At 56.5% G+C, this 23,484-nt stretch overlaps 2 protein-coding genes across 6 annotated transcripts in view; both read right to left on the bottom strand.

Annotated features, from left to right (window-relative positions):
- BFSP2 (beaded filament structural protein 2) overlaps positions 1-1,320 on the bottom strand; it is a 67,444-nt gene extending 66,124 nt beyond the window's left edge. For 3 of the 4 annotated variants that reach the window (XM_036030663.1, XM_028517856.2, XM_036030664.1), the window contains exon 1: positions 694-1,317. In XM_036030663.1, coding sequence (XP_035886556.1) covers positions 694-1,176 — 483 coding nt within the window. In that variant the 5' untranslated portion in view covers positions 1,177-1,317. Of the gene's footprint in view, positions 1-693 lie in introns of all 4 variants that reach the window. The other variant, XM_036030665.1, reaches the window with a different exon arrangement.
- A 2,235-nt stretch (positions 1,321-3,555) lies between these two features.
- The window catches only part of TMEM108 (transmembrane protein 108), a 295,467-nt gene continuing 275,538 nt past the window's right edge, over positions 3,556-23,484 (bottom strand). For both annotated transcript variants that reach the window (XM_028518477.2, XM_036030662.1), the window contains exons 4-6: positions 16,766-18,193; positions 7,829-7,983; positions 3,556-5,425 (exon numbers count right to left, since the gene is read on the bottom strand). In XM_028518477.2, coding sequence (XP_028374278.1) covers positions 5,303-5,425; positions 7,829-7,983; positions 16,766-18,193 — 1,706 coding nt within the window. In that variant the 3' untranslated portion in view covers positions 3,556-5,302. The remainder of the gene's footprint in view (positions 5,426-7,828; positions 7,984-16,765; positions 18,194-23,484) is intronic.

The following is a 23,484-nucleotide window of genomic DNA, read 5'->3' as shown; positions in this document are numbered from 1 at the left end:
GTTAAATAAGATGCAATACAATATTAACTTCACCTGTTTCTTTTTACTTCTTTTCCCCACTATGGGCAATAGACACTTGGACATTATCTGCGTGGCTCGTGTTTCTGTCAGATAGCGTGAGGGTGGATGGGCACAGGGCCATTCTGTCACCTGCCCCTTGTTTTTGGCGTTACATCCATTTGACGTCACTCCATTTGGGGGTGGCTGTGAATGCCCTTTCCTGACACAAAGGTCACAGAGGCAGCCGCAGGTGATGGGACAAATGTGAGCTTTGGAGCCAGAAACACTCGGGTTAAAAATCTCAGCTCCACCTCCCTACTGGCTGCCTAATCTTGACCAGATAACCTGGTGCCTCAGTTTTCTTATCTGGAAAATGCTATCAGTGAATGAGCTGCCGCACAGCACTGCTCTAAACACCAGAGGAGCCTGCGTGTCGAGGGACTCATGTGGGTCTGGTCCCTAGGACACCTTGGTCAATGGCAGTCCTCACTGCTGTTACTGCCGTCCTTCATGTATGTAGCATGAAAGCAGAGGGGGTTATAGTCAATTTCTCTGGCCTGACCACGTACCCCCTGCCCCCACCTCAGCCCGAGTGTCCTCCGATAATGACCTCCCAGAGACGTGTGACAGGCAGCCGTTGGCATCCCACCCCTTGCCCTCTGCAGAGCCCTTGGGCACAGCCCGGGCACTCACCTGCTGGCAGCTGCTGGCCCAGGAGGCCCTGAGGGCACCCCAGTTCTCATGGCGCCCGGCCTTGCTCTCCAGGTGCATCCGCAGCTGTGCCTCCATGTCCTGGATGGCTTGCTCAAGGGCATGCACCTTGGCCATGTACTCCACCAGGCAGCCCCCCAGGTCCTCAACAGCACCAAGGTCCCTTTCCAGGCTCGGAGCGGGTGCCACAGCCAGGCCTGAGCTCTGCAGCCCCTGCAGAAAGACGCTGCTGATGCCCAGGGCTCGGCGAGTCACCCGGGCAACCAGGCCGCCTGTGTGCCCACTGGGTGCCATTCCTACATAGACCCTGGGGGCTCGGACATGGCCACCTGTGGCACTGGTCCTGGAGGCCGGGGGGCTATCCAGGGAAGACGACGACCACGTTCCCCTGAAGGACACCCTGTGCCTCTGGAGGGACATGCTGGCGCCGGTGGGCGCATCCACCACCACCCGCCTTGAGCTCATCGCTGCTCCTGCCTGTGCTGAGCCTGGTGGTTTTACAGAGTCCAGTGGCTCTTGGTTTCCAGCCCCAGCGTCCCCGTGGCCCAGTCATGGGCTTCTCTAGAAGCTCCCCTGTACCCAGGGCTGCTTTGTCTGCGGTTTTCTGTGAGCTTCCATCGTTCACTGAGCCAAGAGAACTGGGCCTGGCCAGGGCCACTAGCGGAGAGGCGCTTGCGCGTTCTCTGTAGGGTCATGTGTCTGGACGCCCAGACTTTTCTGCTGGTGGTGGGGGAGGCAGGGGGGTGGTGGTGGTGGTGTGGGGCTCTTCTGGGTGTGTGCACTTTACCGCCTGAGAGAGGGCACGGCAGACGTTAGGCAGCCCCACTTCCCAGCCCCACTTCCTTGACGCCACCACATCCAAGGCACCTTTCCTCCACGATTCACGGCAGCAGTCCTGACTCCAAGGGTAAGTTGGGGCTCAGATCCCCAGTGCAGAGAGTGGCTGAGCTGGGACTCAATCAACCTAGGTGTTCCCAGGGCCGATTTCAGGGTTTCCTACATCCTTACAGGTGCCACGTGTGTGAATGCGTGGATGTGCCCATATGCTCCGACAGCTGACAGGATAGAAACAGATGTAAACCAGCCATGGCAGGAGGCAGCCCCAGGGTCTCAGGGGCAAACCAAGCCTCTTCCTTCCTTCACGCCCCCTCGGTCCTGGCAACAGCCTCAGGTCCCTCCCTAGCATCTATTTCCCCAAGAAAACTGCCATCGGCTGTGTGATCTTGGCTGCATTGCTTCAACTCTCTGGACCTTACTTTCCATGCACTGGCCTGGGCTCTAACTCTTAGGGACCTTGGGCAAATTCAGGTCCCACACATGCTGGGCACCTGTTATGCTCTAGCTGTTCCCTATACACCTGTTTGCCCATCTGCCAGAAAATGAATAGAACAGAGAAAGGCAGTTTTCCAGTAAGCTCCATAAGGGTGCTCCAAGTGAGGACTTGATGACACTCCTTGGGTTTTGATCCCTGCCCTCAGAATCCACAAAAGCATGTTGGCATAGCTCTAGGCTCAGAAAGGACCTTCCAGCCCCAAGGGGCCAACATGGACCTAAAAGCCACTGCAATTAAGTTTTACCCTGGAGAAACCAAGTAACCAAACCTGGAGGCCAGATATTTACTCCAGACCCTGCAATGTGGGAACACCCCTCCAGGAGAGCAGGGACAGGGCATCGCGTCGAGCATGTGCTGAACCCTCCCCAGTGCTGGGCGTGGTTTCCACACTGCACTGCACTGAGCGTGGTTTCTGCTGGTGGTGGGGGAGGCCAGGGCAAGTTCTCAGTTCAGCCTTAGGAGGCAGGCACGAGGCTGACAGGCCCTGCCATGTGGCAGCTCATGGTGCAGCTTCAGAAATATCATCATGTTTCCTATGACTGGTTATTGTTGCCTTATGTGACGAGGACCCTGCCAGCTGCAGTGACTTTCCCAAGGTCCCATGTTCACACAGCAGCCGAGCTGGGATGAGAAGGCCTCTCTGACCCCTAACCCAGTGACTTACGCTGTCTCCCACCGCCAAGAGCAGGTGTCTACCCTGGGGCACACAGGCAGAGTGTAAAGCCCTGGCCGCCTACTGGAATGAATGCTCTACGTGCTGTTCCTTGCTGATTAGGACACCACGACTCTTTTTTTCCCTTCTACTTTGTCTTTTTGAGATGACATGTGCTGTATAAGTATCCCTGTTGGTTATATGACTAATAACAGATTAAGAAAGCAGCTCGATCGAGTCAAGGCTGGTGGTGTCCCTCTTTTACTCAGACGGAGCATTCTGGCTGGGAACGCCCCCTCCGGTGTGGCCTGCAGGGCCCGCGGTGCCCGTGGGCCTGGGTCACAACAACACGCTGAGACAGGAGACACTGCCTGGGTCCCCAGGAGCTGTGTTCTTGTGAACTCCAGGATGTGCCTACCATTCAAGGCTGAGTGAAGGCTTCAGGCTACTGAGCTGCCTGCAAAGGCTGCCTAGGCAGTATCCTGCTCTCTAGGATGGTATCGCTCATGGCCAGGTTAACCTCGGAGTTCCCCGCCCCGTTGCCATCCCCAGTGCAGCCCTGTGTCCTGGGAGCGGGGCGAGGCTGAGGAGGCCATGTAACCCCGCTGACCCCAGTGAGTCCAAAGACCTGAAGAGGGATGATTCTCTCTTGGGGAAATCACGAACATGTTTTAAAGGATTTGTTTTATCAAATAATAAACTGCTAATCCTCTTAGCTCCTTGTCCCCAGAAGACCTACTGGACCGTCAAGGTAGATTAAAAACACAGGTGGCTGTTAGGTGGTGTTGGCACTAAAGGAAGACTTCAAAGTTATTTTCACAATGAAAAGAATGCAAAATGTATTAGCAACTTCATCCTCTGGCTAATAAAATAAGTTTATTTATATATAGGTGGTAGCTGAATTCTGTCGATAAGGAAAAATAAGTCATACATCCACATCTGTATATATAACATATGTACCTCTGTTACATATGTTATATATGAATTTTAGTTTACAAACAGATTTCTTTCTGCATATATATACACACACACACATTGACACGGTAAATGCCACGGCTGACAGAGAGATTATGGTGAAGAGAAAAGTCGGACAGCAGCACATCGGAAAGCGAATCTCAGGACGACACCGCGCCAGCTTCGCCGTGGTCGGCAGAGTTTAGAGAGAGACAACCGGCAAACGCCCGTCACACACGCTCGTACAACACTGAGAACACACGTTTTGGAAGGCCATCTTTTTTTTTTTAAAGGAAAATGTAGGAAGAAAGAGGTTATGGTAACAAGACCACAGCAACAACATAAACATATGTATCAACATTCAAGTTCAATTTCCAGTCTGACTATAAGAACATCTATATTCAAAATATATACTATCAAACTATTTTTATTCTAGAGAAAGGGAGTGTTAAAGCAGTATCTTCTGTCCCAGCCACTACCCGTGGGGGAACAAAGGGAGAAGCGGCCACCTCTGGAGGCCCCTCCGGTCTCTGAGGGTCTGACCCCTGCTGGCCGGGTGGGTCGCAGCCTGGGTGGTGGGTGGGGGAGGCCGCCTGCCCACGGCGGGGAGCCGTGAGGGGGCACCGGGAATGAGAGCTGGGCAGCGAGTCCATCTGCTGACCCCCACGGGGGTCTGCAGTGCCGGAAGGGACACCACGATTCCTCTCCCAAGTGACCGCTTTGGCAACCTCGTTTCTATGGGATCGCAGGAGGACGATTTAGAGAACGGCAGCTCCACACTCCGAGGCTTCTTACACCACACGCTCCTCAGGGACACAACCCCATGGCCTTTGAGGAAGCGAAGCTGAACCCCCAGACACTCGTGGTCCTTGAAGAGGGCAGCATCCTCAAGCTCCTGGCGGGGGCCGTGTCGAAACCCTCTCCAGAGAAAGGCACGAGTGTTGAAAGCAGACGTGGGCGGAGCGGAGGATACGCGTGTGCTTGGGGCGGAGTCTTTCCTCTCCAGGGGCAGGCGGGCCCGTGGTCCGCACAGCCAGGGTCCTGCCGTGTGACGTTAGGGGACGTGGCCTGAAGACGCCCGATGACCTTCATGGATTCCGGAGGGCTGCTGCCCCTGCCTGGCTGTCCGGACGGAATTACCCTCCACAGTCACGGTGTCAGTGTGAGGCCCCAGGGGGCTCCTCGCTGGGGGGCGACACGTCCCCTGTCCTGCTTTAGTGTGGAGATCTGCCGTCCTCTTCCCCCAGTGGCCCTTCACCGTGTGAGTAAGGAGTGGGGGCAGGGGTCACATGGAACCAAGAGGAACCTGAGCTTCAAGAATCACTCAAGGGCCGTGCGTGTGACATTCCCTCACCTGCCGGGGGCTGCTGGGACCCCCAAGTGCTCAAGGGCAGTTATTAAGAGAAGCAATCAATGCAACTGCTTTGCTTAGAAATACCTTTATTTTATAAAGCCACGGACCGTTCTGTAAAGTGTTTTTTTTTTTTTTAAACCACACTTATAAAAAAGATGTTGACAATTCTTAGGGAAAAAAAAAGCTGACATGTTTCTCGTTAAGTCAGGGTTACACAAAGATTATATTTATAATATATATTTGTATGTTTATAATTCAGAGACAGAAGGTAGGGGAGGGCAGAGCGAGGCTGCTGCAGTCAGATCTCGGACACCTGGTCGCTCCCCACAAACAGGGTCTCCTGGCAGAAGGGGTTGACGAGGACCATCCCCGTGTCCCTGTAGTCGCCGTTGGCTGGGGAGCGGGGTTCTGAGAGCTGGTCCTGGGGAGACAGGGGGAGGAGACGGTGTGAGCTGCCCGGGTTCCCGAGGTGGCCATTTATTTTAATAATTAAAAAAAAAATACCTCTGGGGATATATTTATTGATTTTAGAGAGAGAGGAAGGGAGAAAGAGAGAGAGGGAGACATCGATGTGGGAGGGAAGCATAAACCAGTTGCCTCCTGTCCCCGTCCCTACCGGGGATCGAACTTGAAACCTTCCAGTGCATAGGAAGACGCTCCAACCAGCTGTGCCACCCAGCTGGGGCACGCGGTGGCCATTCTTAAAGAATCGGACCCTCAGGGGCCATCATTTACACCTGGGAGTGCGACCCAAACATTTTTCATCCTTTACACCGCCCATGCTCAGGTGCAGAGCCCTCTCTGCTCTTTCAGATTTTTAGAGCCGCTTCCAAACCAGAGTCCCAGCTCCCTGAACCGCCCCACCTCAGGTGTCCAGAGATGGCAGTGGTCTCCTGGTCAAAGTCCAAGGGCTGGCCACGCCTGACCCGCAGACCGCATGGCGGGTGCACTGCCGTGACAGGCAAACCCTGGTCCACTTGGCCGCAGCCTCTCCCTGCTGCCTCGCTCACAGACCTCTGGGAGATCCCGCTGCTTCTCCCCCTGGCACACCTGACAGTGCCCACCTCCTTCCTCTCCTGCCACCCGAGTGCTGTGTGCTGGAGCCTCCAAGGGCTAGTTCCTGCCCCACAAACCCTCCCAGAGCCTGGTCGGAGTCCCTGCCCCGTTGCCTGCAGCACCTGATGGGATGGAGGTAAACTGCTCCGAATCTCCGTGTGACGGCACAGCGGGTGGTAAGTGAAACCCTCAGTTTGTCGGCACAGCCCCAGGAGGGACGAGCCCAGAAACGGGCAGTCCAGGCCCAGGGCGTCTGCACGGCTTCTCTCAGACTCAGGCCTGGTGTGACCGGTTAAAGACAGGCTTGCTTAGATGTGTTCTCTTTAAGAAGCCACAGTGAGTTCTCTGAAGTTTGTTTTTAAGTGAGACATACAATTTTTGAGCAGTATGTACTGCTTTATGGAGAATAAAGAGATGAAGGAAGAAAGGCTAAGACAAAAATTTCCCTCAACGTTTGGAAGTGGCTGAGTGCCCATCCGAGGGGTGGACACGGGGTGGACACAGGGTGGTGTGCCAGGGAGGGGACAGGAATGCTTCCCCACAGGGCCTTTGGGTTGAGCTGTGGGGGGACTTGGGGGGGGTGGGATCTGCCTTGTCGCTTTACTTTCTCCCACGGCAGGTGCTCACCCAGGGGAACCACGTGGGGACTGCTCACTGCGTGAAAGAGAAAGTTATTTGGGAGACAGCTCTCAGGTAAGGAAGAGACGGGGGAGAGGGAAAGCAGGCACGGAGACGTTTCCAGGTGACTTTTGGGCATCACAGTTTTGCCTGCACGGCCCAGACTTGTGTTTGCTGCTCCCACCCACCCGGAAGGGGAGCCGGCACCCGGGAACCTGCTTAGTTTAGACACAGCGCCTGGCCGCCCCCAAGGCTGGTGGCTGAACAGCAGGCGGTGAGTGCACATCCCGGGGCCACGGAAAGCAGTGGACTGTGCCCTGTGGCTGTGTGGTCACCTTGGGGGTGCTCTGTGGTGTGTGCGTGTGCTGGGAGAGCTGGAGAAACTGTGGCATCCCTCTAAACACAGCAGATGCAGGGAGTAGCCCTGCTGGGAGGGAAGCAGATTGAATCCACCCCAAGGCTGAGCTGGGCTTGTGCTCTAGCCCTGACCCCGCCCACCTTCCCTGCAAGAGTGAAGAGCGCAGACTCTGAGGCCAAAGGCACCTGGGTGCGAAGCCCAGCTCTCTCACCAGCTGGCCAGCCGGGTGTTTTGGGCAAAGGCCTCCGTCGGCCACATCTAACGCGCTTCCCCACCTTCGCCCCGGCTGCTGCCTTTGCTGGAACACCTGTGAGCTCTATTTATCCTTCCTGGCACCTCTGCTGTGAAGGCTTTCCTCTGGGTTCCCACAGCTCTCTGTAACTCTCCACGTGTCTCCCTAGTTTCTCCTGGTTCTGAATGACACCCCAACTCCATCTTGGAACCCGGGGCCCCTGAGAGCAAGCTCTTACCCTCATAGTGCCTAGGGTTCCTGCCACAAAATGGGCCCTTAGGGGGTATTTGTTGGCTTGTTCCTGGAAACTCAAAGCCCCAAGAACAGTGATTCCCACACTTTAACATGTGTATAAAGCCCCTGGGGATTCTCGCTAAAATGCAGACCCCGATTCGGTAAGGCTGGGTGGGGCCTGCAGCCTCCGGGGTGCGCCGCTGCTGGTCTGCAGACCAGGCTTTGAGGGGGTGAGCAGGTGCGCCCCTGCTCTCTTTGGAGCCTGTGCTCTTCCCGGCAGTGGGGCCAGCCCTTCCAGGGGGCACCCCTGGTTTGGAGCCTGTTACCTCAGAGGTTTCGAGGGACTGGATCTCCCTAGGTAACTCCACCGCGTGCTTGTTGAAGTAGTCCATGGTGATGGCGTTGTTCCAGTAGCTCAGGTTGTTCTCCGGGTTGGCCGTCTTCTTCTTCCTCCTCAGGCAGCACACTGTCAGCAAGACCGCTGCGGAGAGAGCCCGAGTCAGAGGGGGCCGGGAGGGGACCAGCACGGTGGAGCCTGCACTCCCGAGCGATGGATGCCGGTCTCCAGGAGCAGCGGGGATGTCATACACTCAGCCACTTACCCCTTCATTCATTTGCTTGTTTGTTTGTTCAACAGATACCTATCTATGCCGAGTGCCTTGTGCCTGGTGCTGGGGTGAAAGACAAGTGTGCTCTGCCTTCATAAGCTTCCCTTCTACTGTGTGTCTGCAGGGGTGGTGTGCAGAGGGTGGGGGGTCAAACAATATATCCCCGGAAGACACAATGAATAAAGAAGGCAGTTCAGCTAGTGATAACTGTTTGGGGAAAACAAAACAGCGTGAAGTGGGAGGGACAATGGACGTGAGCTGGGGGAGAGAGTGAACCAGCACAAAGGCTTCGCTGAGCAGGTGACCTTGGAGCTCAGAGGAGGGAGGCACTGGTCTTGTGCTGAACAGGGGCGGTGTGCTCCAGGGGGAGGACACAGCAGGTGCCAAGGGCCCGAGGTGGGGACCAGCTTGCTGTGAGGAAAGAGCGGCATGGCTTGGCGTGGGGGGCGATGAGTGTGCAGGAGTGAGGTGGGGATGAGGCCAGAGCAGGGTTCAGGGGCTGTGTCCACAGGGCTGGGGGCAAGAGGCCCCACGTGATTTCAGTGATCTGTGGGTAGCGCGGTGCTGCTCCCGGCGCCTGCTCCAAGGCAAGGCCGTGCTCGTTCGTTCGGTGGGATGGGAGCTTGGCTGCAGAGAACAGCTCATGTGCCGAGTGGCCCTGCTGGACTGATGAGCCGCCAGTGGCAGAAAGAGGGGCAGAGCCTGGCGGGTCCTGGCTTCCACATTCGGTCTGGATGGCAGGGGCTCACGGAGCAGAATCCTGGGCCGAGGTCTCGGGGCCCGATTCAAAAGCTGCTCTGGCATCATCACCATCAGTATCACCATCATAAAAAAAGCCACTGACAGTTACATAGTGTATGTGCCAGGCAGGGTTCTAAACACTTTGTAAATATTAATTCATTTACTCCCTAACTTAACTCCATGAGTTCAATACTGTTGGGATTGGGGTCCCCACACTACAGACAGGAAAACTGAGCTCAGAGAGGTGAAGTGGCTTCACTGAGAACAAGCCCCGATATCATCTGACTCCGAAGTCTATGCTGTTAACCCTCCATGGTTCTGCCTTGCACCGACACACTGAAGGCCGAGGCAGCAGCCGGCACAGCCCAGAGGGACCCAATCGGGAAGGAGGGCACCTGTTTGGATGCGGCTGATGAACCAGGTGTGGACAGAGTGACCTGGGCCAACAGGGAAGGCCTGTCCAGGCTCATGCAGTGGGGAGTAGGTGATGCAGTGACCAGTGTGACAGGACCCCTCCTGGGGAGAAGCCAGTAACTGAAGACGACGTCTCCTGTCCAGGCTGCCACCACCAGAGCCTGTAAGGTGGCTGACACACCAGACCAGGGGTGGGCAGGGCGGCATCCGACACCCTGGAGGTGCCACCCACCTGTGCTGGGGGGAGAGGGTCGCAAGCTGCACTATCCACAGAGGCTGGCACCCTGATGGCCATGGCCACCAGGGGGCAGCAGAGGGCCAGCTCTGTCCATAGCAGCCTGTGTGGCCCGCACCAGGGGCCTTCGAGTGCCAGGCGTGTGTGGGGTAGCTGCAAAAGCTGGTCCGGCACAGGCTGAGACTTCGGGGCCCGCACCCCAGGCCTCTGTGGGAGTGATTCTCCCCAAAGGAGGAATTCTGCGGCTCTCTTCCCAGTGGGCATCTGAGCCGGAGAGGGTCTCCTCCAGACAAAGTCAAGAGACCTGAGAAGTTTCCATTTCATCCAAACTGCTTTGATCAAAAGACTTCTAATTTGCTCACCATTCTTCCAGGTCTCCTTAAAAAGTTTTAAAAATATAAAGGAAATTTCTGGATGTTTGAGCTATAAGGAATTTTAGGCTGGCTGGTATAGACTTTTGGAAATTTTGTGAGTCTCCCCCTCCTTCTCTCCCTTTGTTCTGAAGTCCTTCCTCCGCTGGTAAAGGGGATGGGGGTGGGGCAGCAGCAGAGCCCAGCCCCAAACGCTGCTCAGTTAGGGCACCTCCTCATTGCAGATGAGGACACTGCATCCAAAGCACCCAGCTGACTCATCGCTGGTCACAGGTGTGGATGGCAAGGCTGGCGCAAGCCCCCAGGTCCCATCTCCCCATTTTTGGTGTCTTTATCCTTCACCACAACCACCTTTCCACCCTGCGCCTGGAACTGCGGTAGAGAAATACCCTGGGGAGTTCGAGCTGGTGAAACAGCAGCCATAAAGGGCTTAGGTGCAACAAAACCACGGGCTGTGAGCCCGGGCTGGCACAGGTGGCAGAACCTAGGACCCCGGTCCCTCCTCCCCACAGGACTGTGCTCCCTCTAAATCCACTCTGCCCTGGCTCCCAGCTCAGGGTCTGTTTGGGACACAGGACCGGGATCCTGTGGGAAGGGTGGCACTCTTGTGGGATGGCCTGAGGGTTGGCACAGGGGGTTCTGTTCCTACCTCTTTCTCCCTCACGTGTTATTAGTGCTGTCGTCCTGATTGCATTTCTCCCAGAAGTTCTCAGTGCCTCTCCAGGGCCATTTCACTGACATAGTAGAAGCAGGTCTGGCCATAGAAAGAGCAGGGGCTTGGAGTCCAAAAGACCTGGGTTCAAGTCTGCCTCTGCCAGGCGTTACACTAGGTAAAGTCACTTCATCAAACTGATTACTATGGACTTCACAGGTGTGTAAGGAAAGTTAGGCACAAACTCGAAATGCTTCGAATGCTGATGCACAACAGGTGCTTAATTAACGAGGGTCTTCTCCTGCTCCCAGCATCCCCCACAAGAGGGACCTGGAAAGGAAAACTCGGTGCATGACTGTCGGGTGGCGCCAGGCCAAGGCTCCACCCATGGCTTAGAACTTCCCTTATTTCAGTGACCCGACCTGTCCAAGAAAGAAAAGTACCACTTGGACTTCCAGAGTCTGTAACATATTCCCCGTGCCGACCTTGGCATCTCACAGTCCAATGTAACCCACAAAGGGACCTTCTGAGCCAGGTGCTGTTATTCTTTCCATGTCCAGAAGAGGCTCGTGGAGGTTAACAAAACTGATCCTGCTCACCCAGCTAATTGCTGGAACTTGGACCCAGTGCCTGTGACCCTCGGGCTCATGCTTGCTCTCCCATATTGTCCAGAACACTGGAGGGAGCACGCCTCAGTCACTCGAGGCACTTTGTTACCTGCACAGCTCTAGGCAAACACAAGGTATGAGCCACCTCCGCTCTGATTTAGTTAAGAGCTTCAGCTGCTCTGTTTCGCCAAAGGCCAGAGCCGCCAAGACTCCACTGGGGTCAAGGAGATCTCTGTTCCCTCAAGTTTTAAAACAGGAGTGAGAATTAAGCAAGTTCTCTCAGATTCCTAGGCATGTCCATGGGGACCCATCCATGACCCGTCAGTGTGTGGCAGGAAGGAGGAGGGCCACTGACTCGAAGATGGAGCCCTGGGGCATGTGCTGACATTTCTGGGAGAGCCGTGACTCCAGGGGTGGACTCACTGTGTGACAGGAAATGGAAATGAAATCCTCCAGGCTCCCGGAGGATTCAACCTTTCTAAACACCTGCTGAAAGCTCTTGCCCCGTGGCCTGTGGAGCATGTGCAGCAAACCCCCACAACAGTAAGATGAGTAATAACAATGGCCACGCAACCACTGCCACTTCCTGAGCGCCTTCTCCACGGCACCGTCTCGGGCATTTGAGCAGGGCTTTGGAGTGGGCGCTGCAGCCGTGCAGATGCTTTGCTTAGAAGCATCTGCCGTGGGGAGCATGGCTCAGGGACAGCCCTGGCTGCCGCCCTGTGGACCCAGCACGGCGTCTGGGCCAAGGCCACGCTGCTCTTGGCTGTGACTGAGGGTAGCAGGGGCTCGTGCAGGACAGGGGATGCCCCTGATGGCCCATCAGAAACCACCTTCAAGCTGCACTGCAGTCCAAGACTCTTCCTGCTCAGTGCTCCTTCCTTTCTCCTCTGCTTTCTCAGGCGTCAGGCCTGCACTGCAGCCGGAGGCTCTCCCTGCCTTCTCCAGCCCCTTCCTTCACACGTGTCACAGGGGTTTCCCCAGTAAACCTCCCGCAGGCCTAACCCTGTCTCGGTGTCTGCCCCCTGAAGGGCCTGAACTAACACGGTGAACACTGGCCCTGTTCTTACAGGTGAGAAGGCACTGGACTGATGGTTAGGTAACTCGGCTGAGTCTCTCAGGCTACAAGCGGGAGCATTGGCATGACATCCGGGTGTGTTGGTCCCCAAGCCAAGTCTTCCTGTCGTCCCAGGCTTCCTCTCAGGGGACCCACGCAGGTTGAAAGTGAGGAAAGGTAGCGAGAACAGGGAGCCCTGACATTTTCCTGGGTAGCCCCTTCATTTTGTACACGAGAGACCTGAGACCCTCAAGGGAAGGATGGGTCAGGGGTGCCAAACCGAGGGGCGTGCCAGGCTGTGGGCGATCAATTCCCTCCTTGGAGGATGAGTGGGGAGGTCCGGGGTGGGGTCTCTGTACAGAAGGATGCCAGGCTGGGCTCCATGGGCCTGGGGGAACCAGGTCTAGGGACCTACTCTCTGACTCCCCACACTGGCCGGTGGGAACATGCCTGAGGAAGCCCAAGGTTCCCCCCAGGGGGCGCTGTTTGGGAAGCACAGGGAAGAGCCGTGAGAGCCTGGGCTTGAGTGACCCTGGTGCAGCTGAGGGCCTCCCACCACCCCCCCGCCCCCACCCCCGACAGCCTGCCTTGTCCTAAGGCTGCTGCTCCCTGCTCCTCCTTCAACTGGTTCATAAGCCCCAGGGACACAATCCTTCGGTTTACACTTCCTTCTGGTCCCAATCTCTTTCACTTCATTCGCCGAAAGAGCACTTCTGGCCCAGGTTTTCTTATACAGTTACTGTCCTTTTGGGCCCATGAGTAAACTGCACACAGACATTCAGATCTGACCATTCACAGAACAGCTGACAGAGCCGAGCACCGCGCTGTGCACATGGGTGTGGCATCTCTCTGAATGCTGCACTGACACGCCAGTGACGTTTGCCACACACGTGGAAGGAAGCCTGTCGCCCCGGGTGAGGAGCCCAAGGCCCCTCACAGGAGCCGCTCTGCTGCTCTGCTTGGGCCGGGCTCCTTGCGGACTGGGGACGAAAAGCAGGCACACTGGCCCGGCTTCCCATTCTCACCTTCCATAAAGCCCCCTCGGCTCCCAGGGAGGCTGGGAGAAGACATTCTCAAGACTGGATGTGGCCTGGGGGCCTGGCACAGACACAGCTGACTGCCTGGTGAGAGCTGGGGGCACTGACAGTGGTGAGAGGGAGGGTCTGCAATTCCCAGAGGCTCCAGCGGGAGGTGGTGGGCTCTGAGCGTCCTGATGGTGGCAGCAGAGACCAGCTCAGGAGCCACCGGGCTCCCCTGCCCCAGCCAAACGTGGTCTGGATCCAATCCATCTCCCTTCTCAGCCATCTGAAACCCTGTGTGGCTGTCCGGGGCCTGGCTCCAGAGACAAAGCCTTCCTCCGTCCTGGCACATCGGCCCTTTGGCCACTGGGTGGGGCGCACGACCTGGAGGGCAGGTGGAACCAGCGATCCCTGTCTGGGCAGGCCTGAGATTTGCTGTGACCACCCCCTGCTTCTGCCAGAGCACCTGCCTGCCCGCAGTCCGGGCCATCCAAGGTCTGGCTTCTGGTGGATGGGGAAAAGCAGGGCCAGGGCCCGTCTGAAAAGCCACATGTAGAAAAATCTATGCATGCACTTTGGTACCATCTGGAATGGCCGAACTATCTGGCAAAATGGCCAAGGAGGAGGACCTTCTTTGAGGGCTGCTGAGTGAGCTTTAGGATACAGGTCGCTGCCAAGAAGGTGTGACTGGGGGCCCTTAGACCTGGAAGAGGTCTGTTTGCTCCCCTGAGGACCAGAGTGGGGCAGAACTCTGAAAGCAGACTGGTTATTCGCTCCCGAGCTTTGGAGGGCCACAGCGGTCTGCAGCTGGATGAGTATTGTCTCAATCTTCCTCTCCTCTGTGCCTTCACAGGGTTAACGACGGCCCTACAGAGGTCAAGGCCACCTAGAAGACAGGGAGCTATGTGCAGAGGCAGCCAGGGCCGAGGCAGGAGCCTTGGGGTCTGAGGAGGGTGGAAACGCAAAGGGCATCTGAGGTTCCCAGGGGCTGCAAGAGTCCGCTTTGAGCAAAGGTTTATATCACCCTTCACGCAGGCCGTCACTGCCAGGAGCCTTCTCCAGACGGAGGCCCAGGCCGTGTCCTTGCTTTGGTCCTGGCTGACAATGTCTCTCACGGCTTGGGCAGCCTGTGGGTTTCCTGGCTTTGAAGTAAGATCTGACCTGATCTCACACTCACACGCAGCAAAAGGGCCGGAGTGGTGTTTTTAGAATTGCCAAACCCACGTGTGGCCTGTAGGGGGCAAAGGCGAGACCTACTCTGTGCCATCCAGGCCAGGGAAAGAGGAATAGGGGTGCGGGGCAGAGGGCACTGGGAGTGGGGCAGCCATGTCTCGGCCTCTGATTCCCTGATCCTAGGCGCAGTGCCTGGCACACAACGGGTGCTCGGGAGGAACTGTGCTGGGTCGGGCATTCTACCACCAGGTCCAGGCTGCCTCTTCCGTGACTGGGGCCCTGGCAAGTCACTTCGCCTGGGGACTTACTGCCTGCCTTTAAGGTGTGTTCCTTGAACTGTGTATTCACTTGTGTCTGTCTTTACTTTATTCCTCTGGCTAGTCTGTCCTAAGCTTGGAATGATTAAAAGTCATGGGAACTGACTTCGGGAATGAGAGCCTCCAGACACTTACAAAGAATGGAAAGTTAGAACGCTGTCTCTCATGTGGTCACTTCTCCAATATGACCATTATCGATTGTTTATTGGCTAATAGTGCAATATTTTCTCATCATCATTCTTCTGCTTTAGAAGTGGGCAACCACAGTTTTAAGAACAGGCGTGTGTTTGCAGGAGAGACAACGAAGCTGCCTAACGAAACAAGAAAAGAGGCACTCTGCGAGCCTTGGTCCTGGCCCTTGAACGGGGTCCCCGAGCAGAAGCGGCTGCCCCCCCGCCGACATGGGAGGGCTGCGCTGCTCCTCCACTAGGAGACAGAAAGCTGGGAGAGGCGGCTCCTGGAAAGGACCCAGAATCCGGACCAACAAGGTCTTGTGGGAGTACAAGGCCAAGCAAAGACCACGTTCACGTCGAAGGCACGCACCTCCTGCCCTAATGTTCAAACGACCTGTGAAGTTTCTGGCGTCGTCCCTCTTGAGAACTGGGGGAGCCCATGGGGGGACACGGCAGTCAGTGCTACCAACAAAGACGATGCCAGTGTGCGCCGCCTGAATGGGGCCAGCGGGGCCGGGCACGTGCAGTGCTGTCCTCTCCCGTCGGGGAGCAAGGATAAACTGGAGACCACCCAGGGGGCAGGGGCAGGGGGCAGGGGGCAGGCCAGCACCATGCCGTCCCGTGAAGAGACTAGCAGGCACAGGGACAAGCAGCTTGGAAAAAGAGGAGGCTGACCGTGAGAGAGCCACTGCAGACATCTCAGGGGCTGGTAGACTGACTGGTTTTGCGTAGCTTCGGGGGGCACGGCTTGGGACCAGAGAGGGAAAATTACAGGGAGGCCAATGTCAGGCCCCCAGGAGAGCTGGGTAACCACCGGAGGGAGGACGGGCTGTCCAGTGAGTGAGGAGCACAGCTTCAGAGGGAGGCTGGGTGGCAACTGCGTGGGGGTGGGCTGAGGCTGAGTTCAGTGAGGGTTCCTGAGGGGTTATCAGGGACATTCTAAGAGTCTAGGGTCAGGTACCTGGGCAAGACAGAAATGGCGCCCTGGGGTGCTGAGGGATTACATCGGGTTCTCTTTGGAGACATCAGGGAGCCAGACTCCCGACTCCTCATTAAAGGAGCGACAGGCAGCAGCAAGGAGGTGCTGCTGGCCTGGGGAAAGCCCTGCTCCTCCAACACTAGTGGCAGCAAAAGACAGAGATGAGGTCCACACTGTGTGCAGCTCACACCACCAAGGGACGAATGGAAGGGGGGCGGGGAGGGGAGAACAGCTAAGTCCACAGGTGACTCTGAAGCCTCAATTTAGGTGCAAGGACTGTATTTTGCCAAGGCTAATAGAACTCCTGCAGGATCAAAGCTTCATCTCCTCCTCCTTCTTGGGGAAGGGGCGGGGGAGAGTCAAGGGAGGAGAGGAAGACAGGAAGGGAGATGGGAGTGATGCAGGGAAAGAAGGCAAGGGCTCTGCTGTCCATGTGCCGACTTCACCAGGGCCTGGCTGCCCTGTCGCTGCGGCATCAGCAGGTGACCTTGAGGGCAGGGTGGTGTCCTGACTAGAGCACTGGGCTGAAAGACGAGCACTGTAAGCTCTCATCCCAGCCTGCTTCTCACCAGCTCTGGGGCCTTGACTAGCCACGTCGCCTCCCCAGCTTGGTATTTCTTCCTGCGAAAGGCAGGTGTGAACTGGACTGCCTCTGCGGGCCGCCCCGGCTCCTGGGAGCTGTGCCTTATGGCCTGTGGGCATCTGAGCCACAGCCTGGCAGGGCTGAGGACCAGGGCTGGGATAAGCTCTGGTTTTTGTTCTGCCACCTTGTTCCCTGGGATTCTGAGAAGTTTTGCAGCCCACTCTGTGGGGACTTACCAACTCTGGGGCAAGGGGATTCTGGGGACGGACACATTGATGGGGTGGAGGGAGGGGAAGGAGGGGAGGGAGGCATGGGGAGAGGGCCGGCACTCACAGCAGGAGGAGATGGGCACGCTGATGGCCAGGATCACCCAGGCGATGTCCATCTTGCTCAGGCAGATGGTGGCTCTGTGCTGGGGTTTGCTCCCTTCGGCCACATGGGAGATGTTCCCTGCTGTTCCAGGCTTCCAGGTGCCTGCGGGCACCAGGCGGTTGAGGAAGTTCCCTGTGGCCGTGGACACCACTGTGGAGAGAGGACTGGGTACCCTGTTGGTCACGGTGGGGGTGGCCACAGGCTCCTCCTCAGCTTGGGAAACAGTGCTTTCTGAGACCCCGGGGGGGTGGGCCGGGACCTGAGGGGCAGAGGATGTGGCGGAGGATGCTCCCTGAGGAATGCCCTCGGAAGGGGCTGAGACACTGGCATCGAAGGCAGCCTGGGTGGGCCCCGTGGCGGCCGTGAAGGCCCCCGAGCTGGCAGACAGAGGTCTGTTGGTTCCAGGGGTGACAGCCAGCCAGGAGTCACTGTGGCCGGTGCTGCCGGGTGGGTCAGCACGGGGGCGCTGAGAAGGCACTGGGGCGGGTTGTGGACCGGCAGGGGCACCTGAGGCTGCTGTGGCGCCTGGCGCCCCCCCTCGGCTGGTGAAGGTGGGGCCACCCCCCTGGTCTGCTCTGCTCAGGCCGGGCCTGTCTTCTGTGCGCACCGAGGGGGCGGTGCTCGGTGCCCACGAGGTCCTGCCGGGCGCCCTGGTTGTGGCCGCTGTCGGGGTCTGTGGCGAGAAGGAGAAATCCCAGAGCGGGCTCTGGGGGGTGAGGCTGGGGGGCTCGGGCTCCACCGAGCCTGTGAAGTTGCCTTTGTAGAAGTGAAAGATTTTCCCCAGGGACTGCTTCTGCCCTGGAAGTGTGGAGCTCTGGTTTCTTCCCCGTGGGCCTTCCTTTCTCCCGGAGTGGCCACTGAGCGCAGGCAGAGCGGAGCGCGAAGAACCACCAGCCCCCTTTCGGGAAGAGCCTGGGGGCCTGGGGGGCCTGCGGGTGCTGGCCCGAGGGGGTGCAGTGGTGGGGTGGCTGGTGGCTCCAGTTGGGTTTGTCAGCAGGATGGTGGGCCCAGCCTCCCCCAGGGGGTGGTCCTCTGAGTGGGAGGATGTGGTTGCCATGGCAGCAGGATGGGGCCCTGTGGTGGGGGGGCCTTCAGCATGACGGGTGGCTGCTGCCGCCAACATGGTGGAGAAGGTGTTGGCAGGAGGGTGTCCATCTGCATAGGGTGTTGTTGTTGTCACGGGGGCCTCAGCCTGTGAGAAGGACCCGTCAGGACGGGGGCTCGGCGTCACCACGGAGGTGGGGGCAGCCATCTCGGATGAGTGTTTGGCAGAGCTGAGTGGTGCTGTCACCATGGTGCCTGAAGGCAGGACCTGAAGAGACTCCCTGGGAGATGGTTCCTGGGCAGCAAATACCGGTGCTTCGGTCAGGGCCAAGGTCAGGAGGAAGCCTGAGAGGGAGACAGGGAGAGGAAGTGAACACCTGGGGAGTGGCTCAGCACCTGGGCCTCCCTACCCCTTGAGCTTGTGAGGTGCGGGGACCCTGGGGAACATCGGGATCACTCCTGAGGTCCACGCTGCCCCCTGCCCGCATCGGACGCAGACTCGTGGAGTTTGGCAGGTCTGTTAGGTAGGTGCCCACCAGCTCTGCTGGGAGGATAACCCAGCCCCGGGGGACCAGTGGCAGCTGAAGTGGCTGGGCCCAGCCTTTCCCAAATGCCACCAGCCTTCTGCCTGAGGCAGCTTCTCCAAACAGGCTGGGGCTGGGGCTGGGAGTGGGAGGCAGTTTGTGGTCTCTGAGTGCCTGCTGGCCCTCCGCAGCCAGGATGGGGTCAAGGCCAGCTTGACCAGAGGGAAGCCAGCAGCTCTGTGTGAGCCACCCCGAGTCAGATGAGGCAGGCTTAGGTGGGCAAAGCTAGCCAGTTCCCATGTCTTTTCTCAAAGGAACAAACAGACAGACCTCTGTTCGTTCATGCCCACCTGACAATTAAGGAGGGTATGCCCTCTCTTGGACCCTGTGGGGCCCAAAACGACAGAGCAGTCTCTGTCCCTGAGCTTGCTCGCACAAATCCACGAACAATCCCACAACTAGGAGAGATGTCCCAGTGCCACTGGAGACCGACAGACACAGGGGACAGGGGTCCAGAGGGGGGCGACCAGACTAGGCACCTGCAAAGCACTGAGCAGAGCCCCGAGGGGGCACCACACAAGAACCAGCTGGTTTTGTGGCTGTCATCAGTGCTCACTGCTTTCCCCATGGTGCTGAACTCTGGGACTCCACTGCTGGTGCCCAGACCTTTTGCACAGAAGAAGCCCTTTTGAGCATTAAAAGAAAGTCATGGATTTTGCCCAAAGGTCAGTGGCATGCTTTTAGTTCATTCATAAAATACGCAAGGAAAAAAAAGAAATTTAAAAACAATTCTAGATATATGTGGACTTTATTCATCATGACAGCCGGTGCCTATGTTTCAAAGTAACACCTCACATAAACGTGAGACTCAGGGTCTGTTCAGACCAGAGACCGGAAGACTGGCCACCCCTGCACAGCACAGGGCCCGGAAAGAGCTGGAATGTCCAGCTGAGGGGCAGCCCCCAGGGCCTCGTTCTGACTGGGAACTCCTGCTGGTTCGCACGAGCCCCGCCATGGTCACTTGCATGCTCCTCCTTCAGCCCTGCTAGTCGTCACAGCTACAGCACAGCAGAGATCTGTCTCTGTCTGGTTACTCTCTTGGAGCCTCCCTCCCCAACCACGGTCCAGCGGGACTGATGGCTGGAGCTGGGGTCTTGGGGGTGATGCCTGGGAGTCTGGGACAGTCAGCAAAGCTGCTCATAGGGGAAGGAAGGAGCCCCGGTGAGCTTCCAGAAGCAGAGAGGGGGTGACCATCTCCTGACATGCCTTTGAAGCAAGGCCCAGATCACCACTGGGGCTACCTCCAGCTTAGGGGTGGGGTGGGGTTCCGGAGTGGACGGGTGTCCGCCTCACCCTGCACTTGTAAATTAGGGGGTGGGGGGGCTGAGGGACAGTAGGTCTGACATAGACTGTAGCACCCACGAACTCTAGGACTGACAATTTGCCCTAAACAACCTATTTTTTCTAAGCTTTCATTTGTGATCTAGCCCATAGATCAACAGTGCACTCTGCTCATTCAAATAAACCCTAAAAACTGTTTACTGAGCACCTGCTCCAGCCCAGTTTTTCATGCTTGACTTCATCCTTCCAGCCACGGGAAGGGGTGGAAAACTGAGGCTCAGGGAGATTAAGTAACATGTTCAGAGCCCCACAGTATCGGAAGTATATGAAACCAGGGCTGTCTCCAAAATGCACGCTTTTCCTGGTTGGGTGTCTCCAATGCTACAGGAGGAGGAAGAAGAGGGCGTGGAGTCACACCCGCAGAAGAAACGAGGCACCACTATGCCCTGACCAGTCCGGGGTCCTTCAGCCTCTCCCTTTTTGGCTTATACCACAGGGACAGTCTAAGAACTGGTATCCAGACCTCTCATGTTTTGAGGGACATTCCGTTATAAGCCTCTGTCTGGCCCCTGACTGCCTTGATTTGATATAAGTGTTGCTGTGAACCCAACCGGGCACCCCCAGATTCATATGTGGGGGCCCTAACCCCAAGCACCCCAGAGTGTGACTGTGTTCGGAGCCAGAGCCTTTGAAGAGGTGATCAAAACAAAATGGAGCCACGACGGGGGCCCCGATCCACCCTGACTGGGTCCTGGCGACAACAACAACAACGTTAGGGCCCAGAGACACACCAGAAGCACTTGAATTCCTGTGGAGGACACAGTGAGAGGGCAGCCCCGGCAGCCAGGGAGAGAGGCCTTATCAGAAACCAATATGGTCAGCATCTTGACCTTGGACTTTTAGCCTCCAGAACTCTGGAGCAAATTTCTGCTGTTGAAGCTCCCTGTCTGGGGAACTTTGTATGGCAGCCCAGATGACTTACATTAGAGATCCCCTCCCCCACCCCCCATCCCCCCAAAAAAGAGAGGTGGAGACAGGGGCTTGTGTGCAGGCAGTGTATTTTGGGAAGTGATCTGAGGGGGTGGTGATGGGTGTCTGGGCTGTGATGAGTGAAACACAGAAAATCAATCCAAGGGCGAGTTATGAGCTGATTAGAGTGGGCAATGCAAATTCACTGGGGATGTCTGAGGGGCCGAGCAGATGCACCCCACAGCATCCATGTAAGATGAGCACTTACCCGGCAGCTCCCATCCCCGAGGGCCCATGGCTGCTCCATGGGTGCCCCTGCCATGGCACTTCCTCTCATGGGGCTGCGTCAGAGAGGGGCCCTCTGGTGACACCTGCCCCCAGCTGGTGGCTGCCATGGCAGCTGGTGGTAAAGGTAAGGGCCAGAGAATTCCTGGGGTGGAGCACCAGATGTATTCAGTACAACCAGAGGCTGGAGACCAAGGGCACCGTGGCCTTGTGGGAGTGGGAAGGGCAGTGCCAAGCTTTCAGAGAGCCCCCAAGTGACCCCAGTGACAGGCCCAGGTGGGACAGGAGCAACCCCGGTCTCTAGAACTTTTGCAGCACTCCAGAGGCAGAGGGTGCTCTATAACAAGCAGGGGAAGAAATGCCCCCTGACTCTCCCACCAGGAGTACCTCCGGGGCTAGAACCCTCCCAGCGAGGAGGTGCAGGGCTGAACCCTTTCGCTGTAAGACTTACAGTGTAAGCAAGTCTGTTTGCCTCTGCATACCCTAAAGTATTTTTCTCTCCAGGAGAACTGTTAAATGATCTCTTTAGATTTCAGAGTAGCCCTTTGGAACAATGAACTGATCCTGCCATCCCGGCTGCAGAGGGTTTTACCTGGAGGAAGACATTTAGCTGTCACTGTGCAAGGGCCCTACAGGTAACTCAACACAACTCCTCATTTCACAGAGGGGGCAGAGGAGGCATGCAGTCACTTGTCTAAGAACACATAGCTGTCTGGAGACAGACTGGATCACAGCTGTTATTTCAGAGCAACTTTCAGTTGCATCATGAAAGGTGCTACAAAGTCATGGCACTGCCCAAACACCTTTGGCCTCCAGTGTCACCTTCAGTGTGGAAATCAGACCAGAGTTTACCTCTCCTCTGGTGCACCAAAGGCTGGCTGCAGAATGCATGGGCAGCATCCTGTCGCAGTAGCCGTGCCAGGCCTTCCACCCCTCAACAGATGCAAGACTTCATCCCAGGCCCTTTGTGCTGCCCTGCTCACTCTGTGCCCTACAATCCGGGGCTAAGTCCTTTTTGCATGCTATTTGCATTGATTTGCATAATGGCGTCTGGAGGTTCTAATTCCAAATATATAAGAGAGACTAAAACTAAAATCTAGCTTGACGTGCTTTAAATGTGGAACTGATTTTTAAAGCATGTTGGAATAAGGACAAGTGGTGGGGGGTGGAAACCCATAGGCTGATGGGAGCCCAGATGTCGGTGAAGGCCTCATCATACCTAGAATTCCGATGCATACAGGATCCCAGGACCCAGGGGGAGAAAAGGCCCTCCTCCTTCTGTTTCTTTGGTCGGTTGCCCACAGTCCATATTGGGCATGATATTTGCATCTGGCAAAGGCAAGGAGGGAGTTGGTGACGAGAGAAATGGCTAATGTGTATTGAGTGCTTTCTACATACCTGACACAATCCTTGTAACAAGTGGATGAGGCAGGCACCACCATTAGCTCCCTGTTGCAACGGAAGAAAAGCACAGAGAGGCACCTACAGGGCCCGGCCAGCCCTCGCACAGCTGGGGACAGTGAGTTGTGACCAGAACCTGGCAGCATGGCTCGCTCCAGAGTCTATGCTCTTAGCCACTTTCTCTCAGTGCCCACCCTGCAGGCTGCTCTGAACAACCATACAACCAAATGCGATAACCCACAATCCTTTGGGAACTGGTTTTCTATTACTGGTCTTTTCATTCTTCTTTCCTCTCACCTGTTTTCTTGGATCTCCATTTCAGGGTTCTACATGACACATTTGGTATTCTTTTAACAATCCAGCCAATTTGCTTTATTTTACAAGTAGCTTGGAGGAACTTGTAATAGGACAATAAAAGTGCTGGAAATCTCTGCTTTAGTTTTCTCCTCTTCCCCAGTCCTGGTATGTCACACACACCAATGCCTCATTAATTAAATCAATGGTATAATTTTTCTTTTAAAATTGCTTACACACACGTATAAGGCATATTTGTCACATGGATACAATTTCCCTTACAAATACAAATAGGGTTCTAGCTCATTTTCCTTGTAACTTGAGGTATGTCCTCCTTCTAAGTAGAGCATCCCTCCCCAAGGTTCCTACTGTCAGTTATTTTTCCATTGTCTGTAAACCCTATGGCACAAGCAAAGGGGTCTGAGGTGCCTTCCAAGCCACCCCCATCACTAAGCAAGATGGCAGCTTGGCCATCCTGGATGCATGGCATTTGCAGGTTCTCCCACAATCCTCTCACCAAGAGGTGGAGTCTGCCCCCTCTCCCATTGAAGCTAGGTGGGCCTTTGGGACCTCCTCAATGAAGAGGATGAGGCAGAAGTGACACCACATGACTTCAGAAGCCAGGGTAGAAAGGGTCACACATCTTCTGCAGGTTTTTCTTGGGGGCCTTCAGCCCCAGGCTGAAGTCCAGCTCCCCCGAGGCCACCAGGGGAGAGAGATGGACAGAGTATGGAGAGGTGGCATGGAGAGTGAGAGGGAGGCCCGAGGAGGCCCTGCTGTCCCGGCCCCAGCCAGGCATCAGACCTCAGAGTGAAGAGCCTG

This window comes from Phyllostomus discolor, chromosome 7, assembly GCF_004126475.2.
Source record: "Phyllostomus discolor isolate MPI-MPIP mPhyDis1 chromosome 7, mPhyDis1.pri.v3, whole genome shotgun sequence".
NCBI lineage: Eukaryota > Metazoa > Chordata > Mammalia > Chiroptera > Phyllostomidae > Phyllostomus > Phyllostomus discolor.
Note: the sequence above shows the minus strand (reverse complement) of the source record. Positions and strands in the feature narration are given on the sequence as shown.